The sequence below is a fragment of the Pleurodeles waltl genome, chromosome 8 (assembly GCF_031143425.1).
Source record: "Pleurodeles waltl isolate 20211129_DDA chromosome 8, aPleWal1.hap1.20221129, whole genome shotgun sequence".
NCBI lineage: Eukaryota > Metazoa > Chordata > Amphibia > Caudata > Salamandridae > Pleurodeles > Pleurodeles waltl.
In genome coordinates this window covers 1,413,849,294-1,413,870,258 of record NC_090447.1, presented here as the reverse complement: position 1 = coordinate 1,413,870,258, position 20,965 = coordinate 1,413,849,294, and the positions used below count along the sequence as shown (strand labels likewise).

General features: G+C 43.9%; 1 protein-coding gene across 1 annotated transcript; it reads right to left on the bottom strand.

Annotated features, from left to right (window-relative positions):
* Positions 1 to 11,209: 11,209 nt before the first annotated feature.
* LOC138249244 (zona pellucida sperm-binding protein 4-like) lies at positions 11,210 to 19,089 on the bottom strand. The gene is made up of 12 exons (XM_069203217.1): positions 18,883 to 19,089; positions 17,510 to 17,631; positions 16,964 to 17,057; positions 16,721 to 16,876; positions 16,023 to 16,210; positions 15,570 to 15,667; positions 14,122 to 14,258; positions 12,630 to 12,819; positions 12,392 to 12,539; positions 12,161 to 12,239; positions 11,888 to 11,974; positions 11,210 to 11,386 (listed from the first exon to the last, which is right to left on the bottom strand). Exons 1-12 carry the CDS (start codon positions 19,076 to 19,078, stop codon positions 11,214 to 11,216), a joined length of 1,668 nt encoding a protein of 555 aa, XP_069059318.1. The 5' UTR covers positions 19,079 to 19,089; the 3' UTR covers positions 11,210 to 11,213.
* Between the last annotated feature and the right edge of the window lie 1,876 nt (positions 19,090 to 20,965).

Below are 20,965 nucleotides of genomic sequence, written 5' to 3'. Positions count from 1 at the left end.
TTGAAACACACCATTTACTTGCGGTTGCTGCTGTATCATCTGTTGAACTCCGTTTCCCTGTATTCCTGCCTGCGCAGCCCTTATCTGCATCACCATCACTTTCTCTTTTAACTTTTTCTGCTTCAGCTCAATTTCGTCACTACAATATTTTGCATACTGCAACACCTCATCAATCGGCTTCGCTTGCCAACAAATCAAATGATTCTTAATCATCTGGCTAACCTCTGGTCTCAGCCCTTCAACAAATCTGAATACAAGATGGTTCATGTCTTTTGGCTCAATGGTCTCAGTACCACTGTAATGTTTGAAAGCCTTTAACAACCTCTCATAGTAAGCATGTATTGCTTATTTAACCTCCTGCGAGGTCCGATCGATTTTCTGCCAATCAGTCACCTTCGGCAACACTTTTTGCTTCAAAAACTCGATTACTTTATGATAGTACTTCATCACTTCCTCAGAGGGAGCTCTGGTTACCTTATCCCTTGCGGGCTCCTTCGTCGGCCAGTCTACCCCTCTCTTGCACTCGAGCCACAAATCAGGCAGAACAATAATCTCAAACAAGGTATTCAAGTCTTTCCAGAGACATTTTGCAAGTTTCACAAACCTATCTGTCTGTTGATACCACTCGATCGGTTTCTCCCTTAATCTGGGATAATCATTTGTAAAAGATAGGATGTCTCCTCTGGACCACGGCACATGAATTAGAACTCCACCAGCTGTTTCTATCATGGGTAATATTTTTACTGATTCTGTATCGGGTGAAGCTTTAGCCTGACCCGACCCCGGACTGTCTCCTTTCTCTTTATCTCTTTTCTTTGCCCATCTGCCTTCCCATTTTTCTAACGCACCCCAAATTTGCGCACTTTGCAGTATTTCTTTTAAATGCGCTTTCATTCCGGCAGACCTCATGTGCTCAAAGTCTTTTACGTCGAAGTCTAACCTGTAACTTCTTTTCAAATGTTTAGTGTTCTCAATATCAATGTTGTATCTGTCTGCTAGGTTCGCTAGTCTCTAATGTACCTTGCCTACCTCTTTGGTAATCTTAGGGCACACATATCTCAGTTCTGCTTCTGTGTATGACTCTGATCTGTTTACCCCCATTGTTCCATCCACTAGTTCAGCAGCTTCCACCCCCAATCTTACAAAGTTCAGGTACTCATCTTTCCCTATCTTTTCTGGTTCTACTGTAGTCTTTTGTGTAGCATAGGTCTTTTCTAACCACTCATTCAACTGCTGTACTGTAAAATCTTGCAGTGAAATGTTCCCTGCATGCATCATTGGCGATTGTGAAGCATTCATACTTATTGTCTGTGGGGTTAGCACCCTTAGCCCTGCCTGTCGCATCGCCTCCAATGGTGCTTCAACTGGGCTAAGGTCTATCAAAGACCTCGGTTTCTCAACTGCTTGTTCTCCTGGGGCCATTAACTGGGGAGTCCCTATGGGCCCTCCTCTTATTGCATCTTGGGTCATTACTCCCTGATCACATACGCCAGATTTACCTTGTGCATACAATGGCACCGGCGGAGCAACAGTAATTGGTAACGATATTGCGGCAGGTGTCTGACCTGGTCCCAGACTTCGTGGAGCAGTGACTCCATAAGTCTGTTCTAGTGAAGCCGGAACAGGTATTAATGGAGGACCTGCTACTGGGTTATATCCTGGTACCAGTTGTGGCTGCGGCTGGGGCAGCAATTGCGGAGTCGACTCAATCTGCACTAACCTCGATTTTGTATATATCGGGTATGGCGGCACTATCAGATTTGTAGTAGTCTCGAGTACCGGGACGTCTGGATAGATTCTCTGTATCTGCGGTGGAGGTTGCAACTGTATCTGCATGTCTGGCGCAGCGGGTACACTGGCACCATTCTGTATCGAAACCGTATCACTAGTCTGTACCGTATCAGTAACTCCCTTCTCCTGCGTCTGGTTCCCAGGACCCACGCTAGTGCTCGGGACACTGTCGCTCACCGCATAAGGTGGCGGGCTATCATGTAATATTCGGTCCATAAATTCTTCATCACCTGAATCGTCTTCCTCTTCCCAAGGTCTCTTAGTTTCCCTAGGCTTGCTAGAATCTCTCTGTTTTACAAGTGGCTTTCTTTCCCTGCGTCTCCTCTCCCTGTGTAATTGCTGGGAACAATTTCAATCCATCAACTATTCCCCGTCTCCACATTTTGTTCTCATTATCCCACCTAGCTTCTGCATAAGACTTTTCTGCCCTTTTTAGTCTTTGGAATCTTTCTTGTCTATGTTTAAGGGCCATTAAATCCCAAATCGCTAAAGCCTCATACTGAGCTGGTCTCGGAGGTGGTTTTTGTGTACTTAACAACCACCTTAAATTTTCTAGCACTTTCGGATTGAATGTCCCATGTTCTGGGAACGCTAAACTTCCCTCTTTCTCTGTTAACGTGCGCCACTGTTACATCCATAAACAAGGCGCAACACCTTTTTCCTCCATAACTATGTAAGCTGGAGTACCCTCAGGCGGTGTAGGCTCCCCTTTACTCGCCATAATGTATACATCTCCTTTCAGAGCACTCTTAAAGGCCTTGACAAAATTCATCTTTGCGTTTTCTCTTATTTGTATTTAATCAGAAAGTGACTTTAATTCCCAGGACACTCTTCACCCACGTTTCTCAACCAATTGCCCCTCACGGACGGCAGCCAATCCGTGCGCGACCCCTCTCGACGACTAACCTATCTCAGCGCGGCACCACTTACGTCACACTCACACACTGCAGCTGACAAAGTCTTGCGGCTCGTCCACCCCTCACTGAATTCACACAAACTAATGCAAAATTACTGCGAGCACCTTCAACAACAACACAAATCTGCCGGTTTACTACAGGAAGGGTAACACATTCGCTTCAGAACTTTACAGAGATTTCACTTGAAGCCTCGGCCGCTACTCTCTCCTTCTCAGTTCCCGCATACGCAAGCAGAATTCGACCCGCAAATCCTACTCTCGACTTGTCAATGGTTCGTCCTAGTGCACTTTAGAACTTGCCAAATCTCCATCGAAGGTTTCACACATACATTTCAATTCAAACTCGACTTGTCAACCACGCCCGATTGACCTATTAAACCTCACAGATTACAACATAAACCCAAGTGTCTCCTACACTTGTCAATATACTCCAGAGTCTTAGACCGCGACGGGTCCGTACAAAACAACCAACCACGTGGATAATTTTGAGCACAAAGCGCCACACTCATATGAAGTACGCCGACTTCCCTACTCCCATACTGTGGAGTACACCCTCTCCTACTAAAACAACATTTACCTGGCCTAAATACACACAGATTTCACAATCACCTGCAAAAGGCATAAGCTGAGCAAGCGCAAAACCCTATACCACACACGCTATGACGCCAAGAACATTCCCAACTCACTTAGGCAGACTCTGAGATCCCGGGAAAGTCATGGTGAATTTAGAAACACATCATACCTCCAGTTTGCATTATCACAGAAAAACAATTTAAACAATGATTCTCCGTCCTAGGGCCAAACCGTCGCTCTGCTACCAGAACTGCTAACGCATCCCTTTACGATAATTTATTTCACATCAGGACTCGTTTTAGGCCAATGAATCTTTTGACCCAGTTGAGAGACACCGTAGGACGAGATAGCTAATCAATATATCAATCAATACATCAATAACGTCATCAATATTTATCACAATAATACATTTCACCTTAGTCAAAGTCATTAATCAGTTCAATCGACACTACCATGACTTTTCAGCCATGACTAACCACACCAGTTTAATAGAATTTTATTCCCTTTTAGTTACAATCTAGCATCAAATGCGTTAATCTCAAAACCATGAAACACAATAGCATAGTCACGATATGGCAGCTTTGATAAGATTTATTAAGGCAAGAATCACAAACATTAGAATATAACACGGCGTGAACATAGATCAAGTTTAGCAGTGTCAATAACGAGTCAGTTGAACATAGCATAATGTCAGTCATTTGTCTATTTGCGGCAGCTTGGTGAACACCTGTCCTAACCACTAATTAGCATTAACATGTTGGGCTTCATGCAATACAATTTAGAACACCAATTTGGAAAGCATCTAACTAAGGTCTCTGTCAAAAGCAAGCAGTTGGTACCTAAAAAGGAAAAGCAAACAGACAAATTACAATTGCATTGTCATAATTACCCTCCAAAGATTAGGTCAGCGCACAGGCTCAGTCTTCGTCTTCAGGACATCAGTCAGATCGCCACCAGTCAGGTCTCAACTAAAAGTAAAGGGCACTTCCCTCATAAGGAGGTAAAGTGTAAACGGGCAAACTAAGGGCAAGGGGGATTTTAATAAACCTCAAGTCACCAAACAGAGTGACAAAGTTTCTGGATAAAATCAATAGCATTCCGTACCTAATTCTAATGACCTCTGTGTGACATGGGTTTTTATCCCTTTTTCGTAGTACATTCCCCCAAAATTCTATTGGACATCTTCTATACCCCACTATCTTTAACCTATTAAATTAGACATTAGGTAATTCTAATCTTCACCCAATATTGGTTTACAAGTCTTTGATTGGTCTTTGCAATTGACGTCTTCAGAGGTGGCACGTCCGGTGGGACTTCATGTTTTAGCATTTCTTTGCACATCTTTTGGTCAGCAGTTCCATTGTATTCACCGGTTTGAATGACCTTGTACATTACATTAATCTACACTTGTTTCAATTCATTTATAACATTTAATCCATGGCATAGAAGGTGCGCCCGAGAACGGATTTAACATGGTTACATTCATCTTCCAAGTTAGAAGAAAAAAAAACATTTGCGGGGTCATGGCCCCTTGTGAGTCAGCACACTGAAAAATAGAAAAATGCATTTAATATGAGAGCCAGGCTGCTAAGCTGCAGCTCACGCTAACTTAAGGCCTATGAGGATTTTCAATACAGAATGCAATAATGCAAATGTTAATATAAGCTTAATTGAACATAACAAAAACATTTTATTCATCATTATTAGTTTGTGTATACATTGGTGGCCACTCATCGTGGTCACAATTCAAGTGCACGTTTAAGCAAAATCGCTATTATTATAGTTTCTATGCGGCATCATCACACATTGATATATAAACATTTCATGTTAATATAGATTATATAAGCTACGCTCTCTCACTACTTTAGGGGGTTTATTATGTGGCTGACACATATGCAGCCAAAGATTTTCCCTTGCTCCCAGATTTATACTGTAGGATGTAATTTGAAGAACATGCTCACCATGAAAGAAGGAAACAAAGAAAAGATCTCAGTGGTACACAGAATTTTTCTGCCATCCATGATTCCAAAGCGAATTGTGATGTTTTGAATAGGAGAAACCTGCTTTGTCTATTTTCCTCCCATTCAGTCTTCGCACACCTGAGCTCCGGATGTATGGCAAGGGTACATTCTGCACCAGGACACTCTGATGGAAACAATGAAATCACTGTTGTCAGTTGGTCCAATCAAATGGGTGCTTAACTTGTTTATAATCATAGGAAGATTTTTAAGAATTGGGACATTATTTTAATCTAACTCAGACATCTTACCCCATGCCTTTACTGTCAAGCATCACTAGACCACTGACGAAGCAGGGATTTAAAAGGGGCTATGCCTAAAAGGTGCAAAGGGGCCAGATGGTGAACTGAGTATGCCTAACAACAGGCTTGCCATAGCTCTTCAACCTGAAGGCCAAATATACTTGATGAGCAAGGGGCTGGAAAAACAGAAATAAAGGGAACTGGAGCGGTCTTTCCCATGTTCTCAATCAAACAGGAAGTTATATTCCCTGTCCAAAAGAAAGATCCTGTTCCCATTGCAGGCATTAGTAAAATAAGTTAAAAGAAATAACCCTACTGGACGCAGACCTCATTCACTTCAGATCCTAGAAGGTTGTTGGTTTGTCAAGAAGGGATGGTGACATTTCCATTCAAAATCACGTAAGTTCATACCATGTATTTTGCTGCCAGGAAAAACGGTGTGGCACCTTAACCCATCTCAGGATTTCAGTCGTTCCACACCAGCAGTACTCTGAGGGAAAACAGAGAGGCCATTTGGGAGTCTGGCATTGTGTATTTCCGTAAAACTTGATGTCGGAGTACATACAATTTGCACAGATTAACTGTATATCCAGGCAAACAGCAGTTAATAACGAATACCTATGTATCCCCTTCTAATACAAGACACAAAGTTATTAACAGCAATAATACACGTTTACTAGAAGGCCTGAGATGTACTGAATTAATAACACAGGGTGATTTTAAATACCACAAGCATTCCGATTAAATTTATAAGGAATTTAATTCAACACGGGGCATTCTAGGATTGGCATCACTGCCATTCAAGCAAACTAATTTGGGGTATAATTTTCAGCTGCCAGTTTATACACATTTTAGGGCTCTGAAGTTTAAACGGGTGCCTTAAAGCAGATCAAACAGCCAGGTGGACAAGAATTACCAAAAACACAGTGACAACTCCGGATTACACCTTTGTAATTCTCTCCCTTTTTCCTTCCGTGGAGAACTTTCAAATCATACAGAGGACATGAAAGTGATCATTTTCTGCAAGATGCCACCACCAAGTTAGACGTGAGTCTAACAAATATATATCTCAAGAACTCGGTAATCTGTCAGGTGAATGGAAACTAAAAAGACCCAAGTGGAATTTAAAAAAGCTGGGAAAATTCCTGGACTGACAGCTGCTTGACTCAACTTCAGTAGAATTTCATGCAAGCACCTGGTCATTAATTAGTCACATACATAAAGAAAACATCAATGCAACACCCTATACATTTTAGTAAGACAAGATGTAACAGTAAAAACATCTAAAATTCTAATGAAGAACTCTCAGTAATCTGTCATGGCAGGCTATGTGAATTAAAGATAATACAGATTTTTCAAATATAGTGGAGCATCTCAATAGAAACAGCAGGGATTATAAAACATTTATTAGAAGCTAAAAGTAAGAAAAAGGAGGATTTTTGGGCAGTGTTGTCTGTGATATGTAGGCAAACAAGATTTTTAGACAATATATAAACACACTAGATTGTGACAGTATCCCAAGTGTGGGAATTCTGTACTGGCATGTGACAAGGAGAATTATGCATCTTTACTGTACAATCGAGGACTTCCAGAATCTGAGGATGCTTTCATCCAAGCTCCTACATCTGCTGTGTCCATGCAATAGTCTCAGGAGAAATATTTTTCAGATTTTGAAGAGAAATCCTGTTCTGGTAACTAGTGCTTGGAAAAATGTGTAATATATAGTATAAAGAAAACAAGATCAGGTGGGGCTCCTGCACGGAAAGCCATCACCACTAGGATCATCAAGATGTATAGCAACTTTTGGACATCTTGCTTAATCACGTTAGCTAATGGATACTTTCATACAGACACCATTCCATCCTCCTCGCAGGGTCGTATGCACTGCATAAGAAGGGTCAATGGATGTCCCCGCTAATTACAGAATGACAGACATTCTAGACGTGGAAGCCAAGTTTTATGCATCTTTGCTGCTAAACGATCTTCTGAAAATTACCTGAATCCCTGGAATAAAACTGGATTCAAAGAAAACAGTGGTACTTTTTGGAACATTATAGTATTTTCAACATTTGTAAATTATGCAAAACTAAAATTATGAAACTTTAACCCTTTATCAATTTCAAAACAGCATTTGATTGTATCAACAGAAACAGGCTCCGGGTTCAGTTTGATGCCTGGGGCATTGACCCGAAATTGTTAAGAGATGCACGATCTCTACACTGGTACATAAATTCAAGTAAAGTTACGTAACAACATGTTTTTATCAACAACAACAAAAAAAATGCTCATGCATAGGCCTTAAACAGAGCTGCTCAAGGAGCCAGGATTTTAGGCGCTTCCTGAAGGTCAGGAGGTCTTGGGTCTTATTTAGGTTGGTGGGGAGGGAGTTCCAGATTTTGGCAGCGAAGAGAGAAGGATCTGCTGCAGGTTGTGGTGCAGTGAATGCGAGGGACTGTTGAGAGGGTGAGGTTGGCAGAGCGGAGCTGGCGTGTCCGGATGTGGAAATTGAGTTGATAGTTGAGGTAGGCCGGTCTGGTGTCATGGAGAGCTTTGTGAGCGTGGATTAGCACTGGAAGTGAAGACTGCACCTCATTAGGAGGGATACATGGTCTTGTGCCTGTGGCATAGTCCTCCCTCCCCCCCCCCCCCCCTTCAGCGACATTTTAACCAATTCCCTCTTAGCCCCTCTTAATACACATTCACCCTATCCTCTTGCAACACTAAAAAGAAATTGAGGATAATTTGAGCGCAGGGTTAAAAACCTTTTCAAAGACTCAATATGTGTTTGTTACAAAGTTTGATGCCAAGCACTGAACCTGCTCCGCCTCCTTATCACTCTTTGCTCACCCTCGAGCGATCCTAATCTATTTGCTCTCTCCACACCCCTACAGTATGCCACTAGGGGTTTGTCTCAATACCAATGTAATTGACACACAAATGGACTCTCATGTATTCCATCAATCATTTTACCTAGACACAGGTTGTGCCATAACACCATTCCATGATATTTTGGAAACCAAAAACTTGCATGCTGGGGGCCTTTAGTGCGCCAGATGTTAAGCTCAAATACCCAGAAGGCAATATTAATATTGAACAAGGGCTTGTATATGTACAAGTGGCCGCAAACAAGGAATCCACGGTAGGACGCCCACAGTTACAATGGAATAGAACATCACATGGTTTAAGATTAATGATGTGGGACAGAAAAATCTGCTGCCTGGTAGACATGTAACACTACCAACTGTACGGTTGTTGGGATTCCTAATGATGGCTGTCCTAGGCAAACAGGGATTGTGTGTGCCATGTAATAAGCCTGTTTCAGACTTAAGAACTGAGGAGCTTGCAAAGCACTATCCTCAGTGGTGGAAGGTTACTGCCCCCACCAGGTGTTAAGCATTGGTGGCAGCACTAATGATCAGTAGTAGTGAACAGGCCCTTTTTATCCGGTGTCACTGGAGGGAGGCCTAAAGGCTGTTACCTTTTTAAAAACAAAAAAGGCTCCGCTGTGCGCTTAACTCACCCTTGGCCTACATCAAGTAGATGTAATACATCCAGCAGTCACTACTCCTGCGCAGTGCATGGCAAGGCAAGGGTAAAGTACGTACAGATAATGCTTGTACACCTAAGAGTAATGCATAGAGATATAGTACTATACAGAGGAAGCATGTGCTGATGTGTGCTTGAATAAGTACAATACATGAAGTGTTGTGAACAAGGTGAGTGTGCATTTGTAATTAGTATACCCTAGTTAAAAGGAAAGCGTATGTACTGAATGGTGTGCAGAAGGCATGTGATTGTGCAATGCAAAGAGGCAACAGTGCTGGACAAAATATTTGCTGTGAATGTACACCAAGAGTGTCTGAAATGGTACAGTGATGGAGTACCCTGGCTTCCATTCTGGAAGCACATGCCTACCTAGCAATGAGGCAAGTAACCCTCACCCCCAGATCTGGATTGCTGCATTCCTGCTGGCTGGAAGGGAGACACCGAAGAGAAGGAAAATCCTTTCTTTGCACTTCAAGAGAATGCCCTTCACTTCAGTGAAATCACAAGGAAAGGGCCTGGACAAGTCTCAGGCGGGCGATTTGGCTGATTAGGATTCCATTAAGAGTAGAGCTTTGGGGGGGGGGGTTAACTCTTGATGCACTATCACTGCAGCTGACATAGGTCAGAACTCTGGACACTCAGGAATTGTGTTGTGGGTCGGTCACCTTTGGAGTCATACCTGCTGTGGTGGAAAGCCTTCCATGGAGGTGTCTACTTCAAAGGCTCAAACCCCCCCCCCCAAGTCACATTTGGTGTGCAGATGCTTGGCAGCTGACAACTTTATGGGCACTCCATCTTCCTTTTTATAGTCCTTTGCCATAGGAGCTATGAGAAGGTGGAAGCTCTGCAACACTCACTCCTGTCACCAGGACTGGGGACCAATGCCTGCTAGCCTACCTGCTGGGTGAGGTGACATCACCCAAAGACATAAATTCCACCTGCCCCAGAGCATCAGTGCCTGCCAAAACCTGTATGCCCTGTAAGGGAGGGAACATTGGAAGGTCAAGTCACCTGTTGGCATGATTTGTTTTGTAAACCCTGCCCAATGTCAGAAAAAAGCCAGACAGATGTGTGTTGAGTGCCATCTACACCTGTACCACCATGCTCCAGTGACCCCCATATATCAGAGGGGGGAGGGGAGGAAGCACCAGTAAAGTTAATAGTGCAAGGAGTACCAAAACTTGACTGTCTGGGCAATTATGCAGAACCTGTACAGCCACATACACAGCAACCCCACATGCATGGAGGGGCTGCTGGCACCAACATTGACACAGGATTTGGGCTGCTACCCGAAGGAGAGACCAAGGCAGCGATCAGCAAGTTGGACCTGCTGCGTGAAAGAACAGCATCCAATTCACAAGAGCTGCTGTTAATGACACCAATAATGTTGCTGCATCCTTGGTGGCTCCATTTGGGAGCTGATGGTGTTTTCTTCCACTTCAGCCCCATTAAGAAAAGGGGGCTCACTGTCTTAGAGGAAGCAGCTCTGACCACTTAAACACCTTTGGCAGCACTACAAGATATTGTGCCCCCAGGTGCAGCCCAGCTTATCAGGACTTGTAGGTGCCCACTGTTGCTGAACTTCTATATTGCAAGAGTAGTTAACATGTGAATTGGGTCAGTTGCGGCAGGGAAGCTGCAGCACCATAGACCTTTAACTTCTTGTTAAGGATGGATGAGAATTTCCCCCGATGACTATAACTAAAGTAGGGGAGGGAGTTATGATGAGACAGTTTTGCTTCAGTGTGGTTTCTTTGCATGTGCAACTTGCAATAAAGAAATCCATTCTTAACAGAATTTGGCTGGACATTGGTACTGCCTGCACTTCGAGTCAGAAATTGTGTTCAGACCTGCAGCTACATACCCGTCCATCTTCGACTGCTTGACCACAGCTAACACCAAGTCCAGTGCATAAGAGGTACTCAACAGTTGAGCAGGATCCATATTAGGTTGGGCCCCAGGACATTAGTAGAAAGCCTCAGCCACCATAGTTGAGGCCAGTAACACTTTGCTTGCCCCATTGCTCTCTAAAATCACTCTAGATCACCAATTCATAGTCAAGAAAAACCTAGGACTTAGAACACAAACACATGACATTATACTGGGACTGGTATTAAATATTTTATTTTAGGCCTTCAATGCTGCCATTCTGCATTTATGACGACTGCTGTGCTTCCAGAGCCTGACAAACTGAACTGAAGCAAGACACGCCACAGCAATAAACACCAGGAACCCGACTGCAAATACAGCTGATCTGACCCATCCTGGTACCAAAGGTTCTTCAGAGGTGCTACGAGAGCCTGAGGAGAAAAACAAATGGTTATAATTCTAGGCAAGTAATACTAGGTAAGCTAGATCATTGCTACTCTAATACCTTACACAATAATTGAGTACAGTCAAGTAATTAATGCAGTACACTCCTTTTTCTTTACTCCACTCCCATCCTTTGAGTTTGCTCATTAATCAGTTAACCCACCAGCCCCAAAAAAAAAAAAATATATATATATATATATATATATATATATATATTTGGCACGGTATGTTCACTAAATGGGACATAAACATTTACTGCTAACTTTGAAAGTATATAGATTTAATGTTGAGGGCCACATGTGGCAGAACTTACATCCACGCCTTAATGATGAAAATCATTTGCAGCACTGTCCAACATAAACAGTGAAAGTAGTATTGCAACATTAGTCCTTAATCAGCAGCTACTATACAGTATACAAAGAATTATCAAAATCAACCCTCCATTCCTAGTACCACTTCACTTCTCCTCAACTATGTTTTCCATGTACCTGCAATCTTTCCTTTGTTGGCAAAGTAGACAGGACCCTCAGTCACAATATTCACATCTTTTGCCTCCATGTCAGTCACCATTCTCTCTACAAGGAAAGACATACAAGGGTTGCTTGGAAATCAAATTTAGGGTCTACCAATTAGATAGAAGCAATAGATGTGTTGAGTGAAGAGCTGCATCAAGGACAGCAGGCAGCAGTAATAAGCCAAACATTAACCACCATCTTCCCACCCAATGCTTAATATTGTACATCTAATGAATCAAGTCTTACTCTTCCTTGATGGGCAGGAAGGAGAGCAGGATATCTGTGCAGATGGGACACACACTGAGGCACTGCAGTGGAAAAAGACCTACAAGAGAAAGTGAGATATTGACCTAAACACTCTACCAGCACCTTTATTGGATAAAGGTAATTCATTTGGCAACAAAAGTTGTGGAGAACCCATGAAGCATGGCCATAGCCTGCCAAACGGGTTTGACATGGTCTGACACCTGAACTCACCTGGCCCCCTAAATTCTGCTGGTCGACACCAACAAAGGTGAAGGTGCTGATGGCAAAGCGTTGGTAGTGCAATGGAAATTGTAGCATAGAAAACATAGCACTATCCTGGAACACCTGGGTCCTGTAATTATCTCCTGTGTAGGGACACCTGGACCAGAAATCATGGAAGTCAGAATACATGGGACACAAGTCAGGCAAAATGCTTTGCTTTCCCCCTCCCCAAACTTAGAGGACCTACCCTGCAACCAAGATTGGCCACTGTGGTTGCTCCATGGGATTACTGGAAGGGGTGGCCCAGCACTCATTCAGAACAAGCACCAAGTTTGGATCTGTTCGTTGCCGAAGCCGAACCTCCACAAATACAGGTTCTCGAAGTACCTTCAGCACTGGATACTCGCTGGTTGTGTAGTAGGAACTGTACATTCCATCTGCGTAGAAAGAACAGACCGGAGGTTAGCAGCAATCTCCATGATTGTTTGGCTAGTTATGTTCCTCCCAGTAAGCTGTAAGAAAACTGAGCCCTGCATGTCGTAATAGCATCTCAAACCAACTGAGTGATGCTTTGATATTTTATCTGCTACATCCAGGGTAGAATTCTATTGAATTCTGCTCTCCTGACCAACTCACTACTTCACAAGTGACTTCCAACATTCAAACGCCCTGGAATATGAAATCATTTACAGCTACCCATTGCTATGATGGACACCAACTCCAGATGAGACAATCTAGTCCTAATGTTTGCGCTACAAAGAATTGATATCAGGTGGGTTAGTTTGATTCGTTCCAGGCAATCAAAACTACAAACCCCCATAATGCATTATATGGGCTCAAAAAGCCCAGACTGAGAACTGCATCATGACTTTGAAGGTATTCTTCCTATTCAGCTAGAGCGACTTTTGCCTTTAGATGCTCAGGTTTCTGTGGATGCTTTGTGAAGCACCTTTTTGTCCCCGGACTTCCAAGAAGTTTGGGTGCTGCCACTAAAGCAAAGGAGCTAATGAAAAGATCACTTACACCATAGCAGGTTGAAGACACAGCTAGTCATGCTGCAAACAAACCTCACCATCTTACACTCCCAGTAAGACTTTAAGCCGTCTCCATCATGTAGATGGAGATTACCATCCAAACTTCTACATCGTCTCCAATACTGGCCTAAAGCTCTGCTACAAAAGCTACATCAAGTCTTCGACCTTGATCCGCATAAGGGAGGCACAGAAGAGCATTTTGCCTCCATCTCCTCAGAAAAGTTACTATTAACACCCACTGGAATTTTGTAGATTTTAACCTGTAGTATTTTGCCTTAATAAATGAATATTTAGGCAAATCAGATATAGCTTTGAAAAGCTTTAACATTCCAGCAGTTGAAGATGTTAGAAAATCATAACGTTAGAGAAAAAAAAAAAAAAAAAAAAAAAAAAACCCCACACACCACACACACAATTCAAAAGAGGGCAAACAACCCATGACAATATCACAGGCAACCCAGCCACATTCAGAATAGTATTGTTGAAAGTAGTATGCCGTAACCCAGGGAGCAATTTGATCCACAACTTAAGGAAAACAAGGTTTCCAGTCAGAGAGCAGGTTGTATAGCAAGGAGTCCAACTTAACAGTTGTCAAGCACAGCCAGGTGAGATTTTAACCTAGGATGGCAGAATGGCCACTATTCGGTGCAAACAGCATTAACTATTTTGTCCACTACTACTGGAGAAACTTTTCAGGTTCTGTACCTTTAGCAAGCCTCATCTCAAGGAAAAGGGGTCCTGGAATGCTCACTGGAAGAGGTGGTGGGAGGGTGAAGACTTCTACTTGCAGTGGGATAAAACTATCCCTGTTGCTGCTGGCGTATGTGCAACGTACAGTCAACCTAGGGAAGAAGAGCAGAAGTATTAGCTCCCATTGCAGCAGGTCAAGGATGAGGACAGGGAGAGGGCGGGTGCCAAGAGGGCTGTGAAAGGCTATGAAAAAAAAAAAAAACAAAAAAAAAAAAATCTATCTTCTGGCCCATGCAGAAGAGTAGGGACAGTCTTGTCGCCCATGGGAGAGGCACAAACAGTTAGTAGACAGAAAAATTCTACAAGGTCTGACCCTGCATCATCGGCCACAAGCTGTGTAATGAATTAGATACACAGCTAAAGTTATGACAAAAGCAGAAGTTACATAATGCAAAGCAAACCGAACTAGGGCTTGCTTGGCTGATAAAAGCCAAGACTCACAAGTGTGAGCACCACAGAAGGTCCAGAGGCTTCCCCACACACACAAAGCAAAGGCCAGCCTGATCTGGAGATGTGCCAAGAACCTTCAGTGTCGTGGTAAGAAATCAGATGGATGCAATGCGCACTCAACCCTGCATTAGAAGTAGATATTCCACTGGCAGGAGGTATTTGGAGCAGAACTGGTCAGTGGAAAAAAAAAAAAAAAAACAAAAAAAAAAAAAAAAAACACCCCACACACCACTTAATCATGGATGGGACAATGATATTTCAAGAGGGACTAGGCTAAGCCATTAAGTTCTAGTATAGAAAAAAAAAATGGCCTCATGTCGAAAAGGATAGGCCAAGAAGGCACCCTTTATGGATGCCTGAAGAGCCTGATTTTTGGAGACTTGTCATTTCTGTATACCTGAACTATGGTGCACTACCCCATTTTAACAAAAATCAAGGGCTTAAGTTCAAGCAACAGGGCCACAGTAGCCTCCAAGAACAGGGCTGAGAGCCAATTACTGCTGTGCAGGGACAACTCCACAATCTAGTTGCACCAATGCGTCCAAGACCTCTGTTTTAATAGAGAAGCACATGCACTAGGAAAATATGCACTCACCCTGAAGCAGACCATTAAGGAAGCTCGTTCTCAGAACTTATTGCCTACGTCCCACGACAATGTTAGTAAAAACAGATTAATGACAGGTTGAGGCAAGTAGTGTGAAAAACAAAGGACGTACGTAGAGGTGGGGGGGGCGGGGGGGGGAGGGGAAGAGGTGAGGCCAGCAGTTTGAGCATTAGGTTTGGCCTTGAAGAGTTCTTAACCAAGAGTGTCCCACCAGGTAGGCCTTGTTGGCAGACTGTTAAAGAGCTACAGGGAGACTGCGGGGAAGAAGGACACGCCCATTGGACTGCTCACACCCTACGTCATTGTGCCAGTGTTCCACAGCAAGGGCAGGGACCCAGATTAACCTTACCTGAAGGTGCTGTCTCTGCTAATTGAGGCTCCCTTCCAAGTCACCACACTGTTGAGCGCTTCCAGTCTGTTCTCATACACAGTTGAGTCACCAATGACCTGTTAACGAGATGTACCAAGCTCATGTGAGCACAACAGGAGTTCCCGAGAGCATACAGCAGACAGGGGGTTTACTCTAGCATCACCAGGAGACTAGCGTTGCACAAACTAGAGGTAGTGCAGACTAAGCCAGTGCACGAAATGTCTGTATTATTAAAACTGGTAAAGCTGCGGTTATTCTTAGGGGGGCTCGAAAAGCCCAGTGGGCTTACATATGTAGGACACATTAAACACTTTAGTGAAAAGTAGTTATTGGAAATTTGCAGGTGGCCGTTTCTCTCCTCTATAATTATCACCCCACCTCCCCCAAACCTTCCACCACCCCCTCCACAACCAGGCTTCTACCCCATCTCACCTGGTAACCACCACTACAGGACAAGGGGAACTGGTACAAGAGAAAGGCCTCGTTTTGATGCAGTTGAAGTCCTGGGCATGCACGGTTTACAGTGAGGAGCCTGACAGAGCTCAGGTTCACAGGTGGTACCACAACGTTCGCAGAGATGGCTATGGCCGCTTCACCTTCAGCGGTGCAATGAGCAGTCACTAAAGGGGAGAGGGGGGAAAGCATCATGGAATTTGATCATTTTCCATGGCAGAACGTCAGCCATCATCCAACTTAGATACTTTCCCGGAAATGTGACCATTCCGGATTGTTTAACCTGCGAGCACAAGACTGAACCATCAACTACACGCAAGGACCAAATGAAGCTGAACTCTCATCACGAAACTGGCAAACTTCAGTGCTAAAGAAAGCAGTCACCTTTTGCCTCATACCACAAACACCTTGCCCTGTGAAGGTCAGCTTCTGCCAGACCAACTCCTACCCAGATCTACAAATGTAGTTCTTCCCTAGCAGATCAGTCCCAGATTTTAGGTTGATTTGCTTCTATACCCATGCATTTCTGCACCCTCCTTTCTAGGAAAGTGCACAATTATTTAAGCAAAGGCTTGTATTGGGCATTGCGCATCCTGAAACAGTCACTGCTTTAAAAAAAAAAAAAAAAAAAAAAAATTATTATACACACACACACACAAAAAGTAAGCAATTCGAACCTGGTTTTCCAAAGTAGCAAGGAGTAACGCCATCGGCTGGGTCGAAACAGCAGTCAAGCTCTTGGCAGGTAGTTCGGGTGATTGGCAGACTGCCACAGAGCAGTCGGTCCACTCTGGCAATGGCAGCACAGAGACCAGGGCTGGGAGCATCCATGGCTGCAAGAACATAGAAGGTTCAAATTATCACAGCGATTGCCTTTGTCAATAGTCTGCTCAGAGGTGACCAAGCCACATCATACTCACCAGGCAAGAGTGGGCACTTCAGGAGCTTCACTAGAGTGACATTCTGCGTAGCAAAGAACTCCTTAACCTCCAAGGTCACCACATACTCTTCATCCTATAGAAGAAAGGAGAGATTGTACTACTTGCATACTCCCATGACCAGCCTAGGTTACCCTATTCGATCCAAGCTGCACCCGACTACATGAACCCAGTCGGGGGAGAGAGTCTTTGCGTTCCAGGAGGGCCTGGCGGTTAAGGCTGAACTTCTTATTGGAGCAAAAGTAACTGATTTGCAGTTGCCTAGGTCTCAACTGAGATGGGGTGGTGTGCAGTATAATAGAATGCCACTTCAAGCAATTACCAATGGCTGAGTAACTCAAGCATTAAACCCATCACTTTTTTGTATACTTGTATTAAGTCAGTCACTGCTGCTTCCCCGTGATGGGAGATCAGACTATGGTCCCGTGAGTCTGAAACGTAGGAAGATTAAAGTAAGGAATTGTCAGAGTAGAAAGGGATACCTCCAGTATGCTGGTGGTACGTTCTTTAACTTACAGGTTTCCTCACCTGCTCACTCACGTAGCACCCTGCGTAGTCAGTGCCAATGACTAGAGAGGCATCTGGTCGCTGACCAACCCAAGTCCTGCAGTCAGTGTCGTTCTGGAGAGCATGAGATAGCCCGGCCTGATCTAGAATGTTAGAGAACAAGGAGTAGTTGGCAGATCTATTCCTTCAAACCATCAGATGCTACCACATCACTATCACTATTACCAACCTAACAAAATAACTTCACCACAAGGCCAACAGAAGCAGCTTCGTACAGATGCAACTCATGAAACCAATATTAAACCACCAAAGAAAAACTGCAAAGGCCACAGCAAGGGCAAATGTCAGCAAGGACTACCGCCATCTAAAAGCACCCCGACTAGGACACAAGTAGACCAGTGCCCGCTGGACTCGTCCTAGAAGGTGGGTTTTCAGACAGCCTTAATTTCCTCGGGACAACATACATAATGAGCACGTACCCAGTGCTTAATTTGTGCTTTTTGTTTCCGGTGCGGAGCACCGGGGCTTATTCTTATGCCTCAAGCATTTGCTGCGAGCAAAAGACACATGGGAATGACGAAAGAAGGAAAAACTGAAAAGCGCTATAAAAGGGAGAAAGTAGAAAGTTGCAGGATGAGCTGAAGGGGCAGGGGAGGCCGTAAAAGGATTGAAGAGGCCCGAGATGGTTTCAGGATTACGCTGCCCCAGTATTCAGTGCTGTCAGATTTAATTACAGCAGCATCGTGTTTAGGAGAAGGGCTTTGAGCACCAGCACCTCTTTATTTACGAATTAAGCACTGCACGTACTTTTATATATACACCCCATGGCGAGGATCTTCCTACACGTTTACCGGCCTAGTGGTAAGTGCCTCTGGATAAGAAAATATGCTTTAGAAAGTTTGCTGTAAGTAGTAAGACATCTATTTTGCACTCCTGTCACCTAGCTCGGATGACAAGTCACAACGATGTTGTTGATATGTACTCAGATGCAACTTACCTCCACCATCGAAAGTTTACTACCCCACATTAGTTGCCACCCCCCACCTAAAAAAAAAAAAAAAAAAAGCCACACACACCCAATTTTAGTCAACTGCAGCATCCTGGGACTTGTAGGTACATTTATAGGGTGCACGGGATAAGCTAGCGTTTTCGGCATACCTCGCGCTAGTTGCTGAAACCCCAGCACTAGAGGGCCTACTGTGACCGACACTGGACCAGCCGACAGATGCTCTACAGCATGGAGTAGCGATAACCCAAACACCAGTTTTTCACATAGCGAGCAGTACCAAGTAACCGGACGAGTGACCAATGAGCAATATAAAAACACAAGGCTTTAAATTTAGGATGCGCGAAGTTACACCAACGCCCCGCCTCAGCCGAATGACGTTACTTACCTCTCACAGACACAGTGAAGGAGACATTGCTCGCAGGTGGAGAAACTACAAACCGCAATCCGCGGGGGCCACAGGTCAACGAGGAAGACTTCTCATCGAGCACTACTTCCCGCAAGGCAACCTCAACACCCAAAACAGACCCAAGGCTGTATAATGCCAGCAGCGGCAGCACCGGGCACACATTAAAAGACGCCATCTTACCCGAAAACCTTGACATAGGTACTTCGGAGTGTGATTTTATACCCTGAGACGTCAGTTCCACCAATCCGCGAGCCCGGGAGGAAGGCTCAGCAGAGAACCCTGTCAATCACGTCTGCCACACAAATCACCTGAAACCATTTGCTTGTTAATTGGGCGTCAAGAAAAAGATGCAACGCTCGTTTACTCGGGTTTTATGGGCTTCTTATTCTCACCATATTAACACGAGCCATGTTAAGGTGTAAAAAATTGAAAGCATAATATTTATAGTCCGGACTGTCCGGTTCCCCCTCAGCCTAATTCTACCTTTAGAGCTCTCAGTGTTCCCAGGAACGTGTGTGAATAACTCATCTGGTCCAGGAAATTTGTTTTGTAGTCCTCACTTTATAATGGTAATTAGAAAACTCCAAGTCCCAGAATGCAGAGCAAAACTTGACCTGGGTCAACCACTCAGCTGGGAAGCTTGAGAGATCTGCTGTCACTAGTTCTGAGTCACAAATGTAATCCTGGCACCCTAAAGCTCAGAGTAATCCTGGCACCCTAAAGCTCAGATTTATCCCATGTCAACGGGCCTGGCGGTCTAGATTTTCTACCTTGTATATGTTGTATTCTGATACATTTTTCATGGGAAGACGAGCAAAGTAAAATTACAGGCATGGGGCAACGTTAACTCTCTGTTGTATATCCATGTGTGCACCTCTCTTGGTACACATGTTTATTGCCAGGCTGACTGTTGCTTCAGGTGAGACTGTCAGGGTGTGTCCAGATAATTCTGAGCCTCATATTTTTTTGGGTGGGTCTAAAAATCTTGCTTTAAGGAGCACCGCGCGTTGTGCAAAACAAGGAGAGAACACAACTGAATATTACATTTTTCAGTCAAAAACGTTGCCTGGATCATTTACAGACAGCTCCATCGGCCAGATGACCAAACCAAAGTTTGCACTCATCGGGCCCACTCTTTTGATGGTGATGTCTGGCCATTCATTGGGTATTCCTAGGCATACGATGATTGTACGCAGAATTTGTACCTGTGCCACTGCATTTTAAACTAGGTGTGGGCATTTGATAGTTTTGCCTGGGAACTTGAGGCTAGGCATGTGAGGCTCTAACTGGGTATTTAAAGTTGTGCCCGGACATAGGGTAATTGTACATGGGATTTCAAGCTGTCACACTCCATGTTTATGTATATATATATTAAATAGGTAAGGGTCTACCCCCAAGTAATACTCTTATCAGCATAAGCGAATGTGGCTCTCTTGACTAGGCCATGGCACAAATAACAGATGATGGGTACTGGTGTACTGTCGTGGGGAACAGCGGGTTTTACCTCCAACATACACATAAGTAGAAATCGCCAATTACCACCCACATCCAGGTACAACCTCTGTGAGCTGAACTCAGATGGTGAACACTCATACAGGCTGAGTGAAAGGGTTAGGATAAGTACACTGCGAGGTTGATACTGGTGAAGGCAGAGAAACCAGTCAGTCACCAGGTAATGCACACCAAAAGCATAAAAGTAAGTACCCGAGTAAGTTTTGCGCTACTTTAGGGGGTTTATTATCTGGCCGACACATATGCAGCCAAAGATTTTCCCTTGCTCCGAGATTTATACTGTAGGATGTAATTTGAAGAACATGCTCACCGTGAAAGAAGGAAACAAAGAAAAGATCTCAGTGGTACATAGAAGTTTTCTGCCATCCATGATTCCAAAGCTAATTGTGATGTTTTGAATAGGAGAAACCTGCTTTGTCTATTTTCCTCCCATTCAGTCTTAGCACACCTGAGCTCCGGATGTATGGCAAGGGTAAATTCTGCTAAACAGGTGTCAGGGCACTCATGAAATAAAGCTTCTTAAATTTCAAACTCATTGTTCCATGGAAAT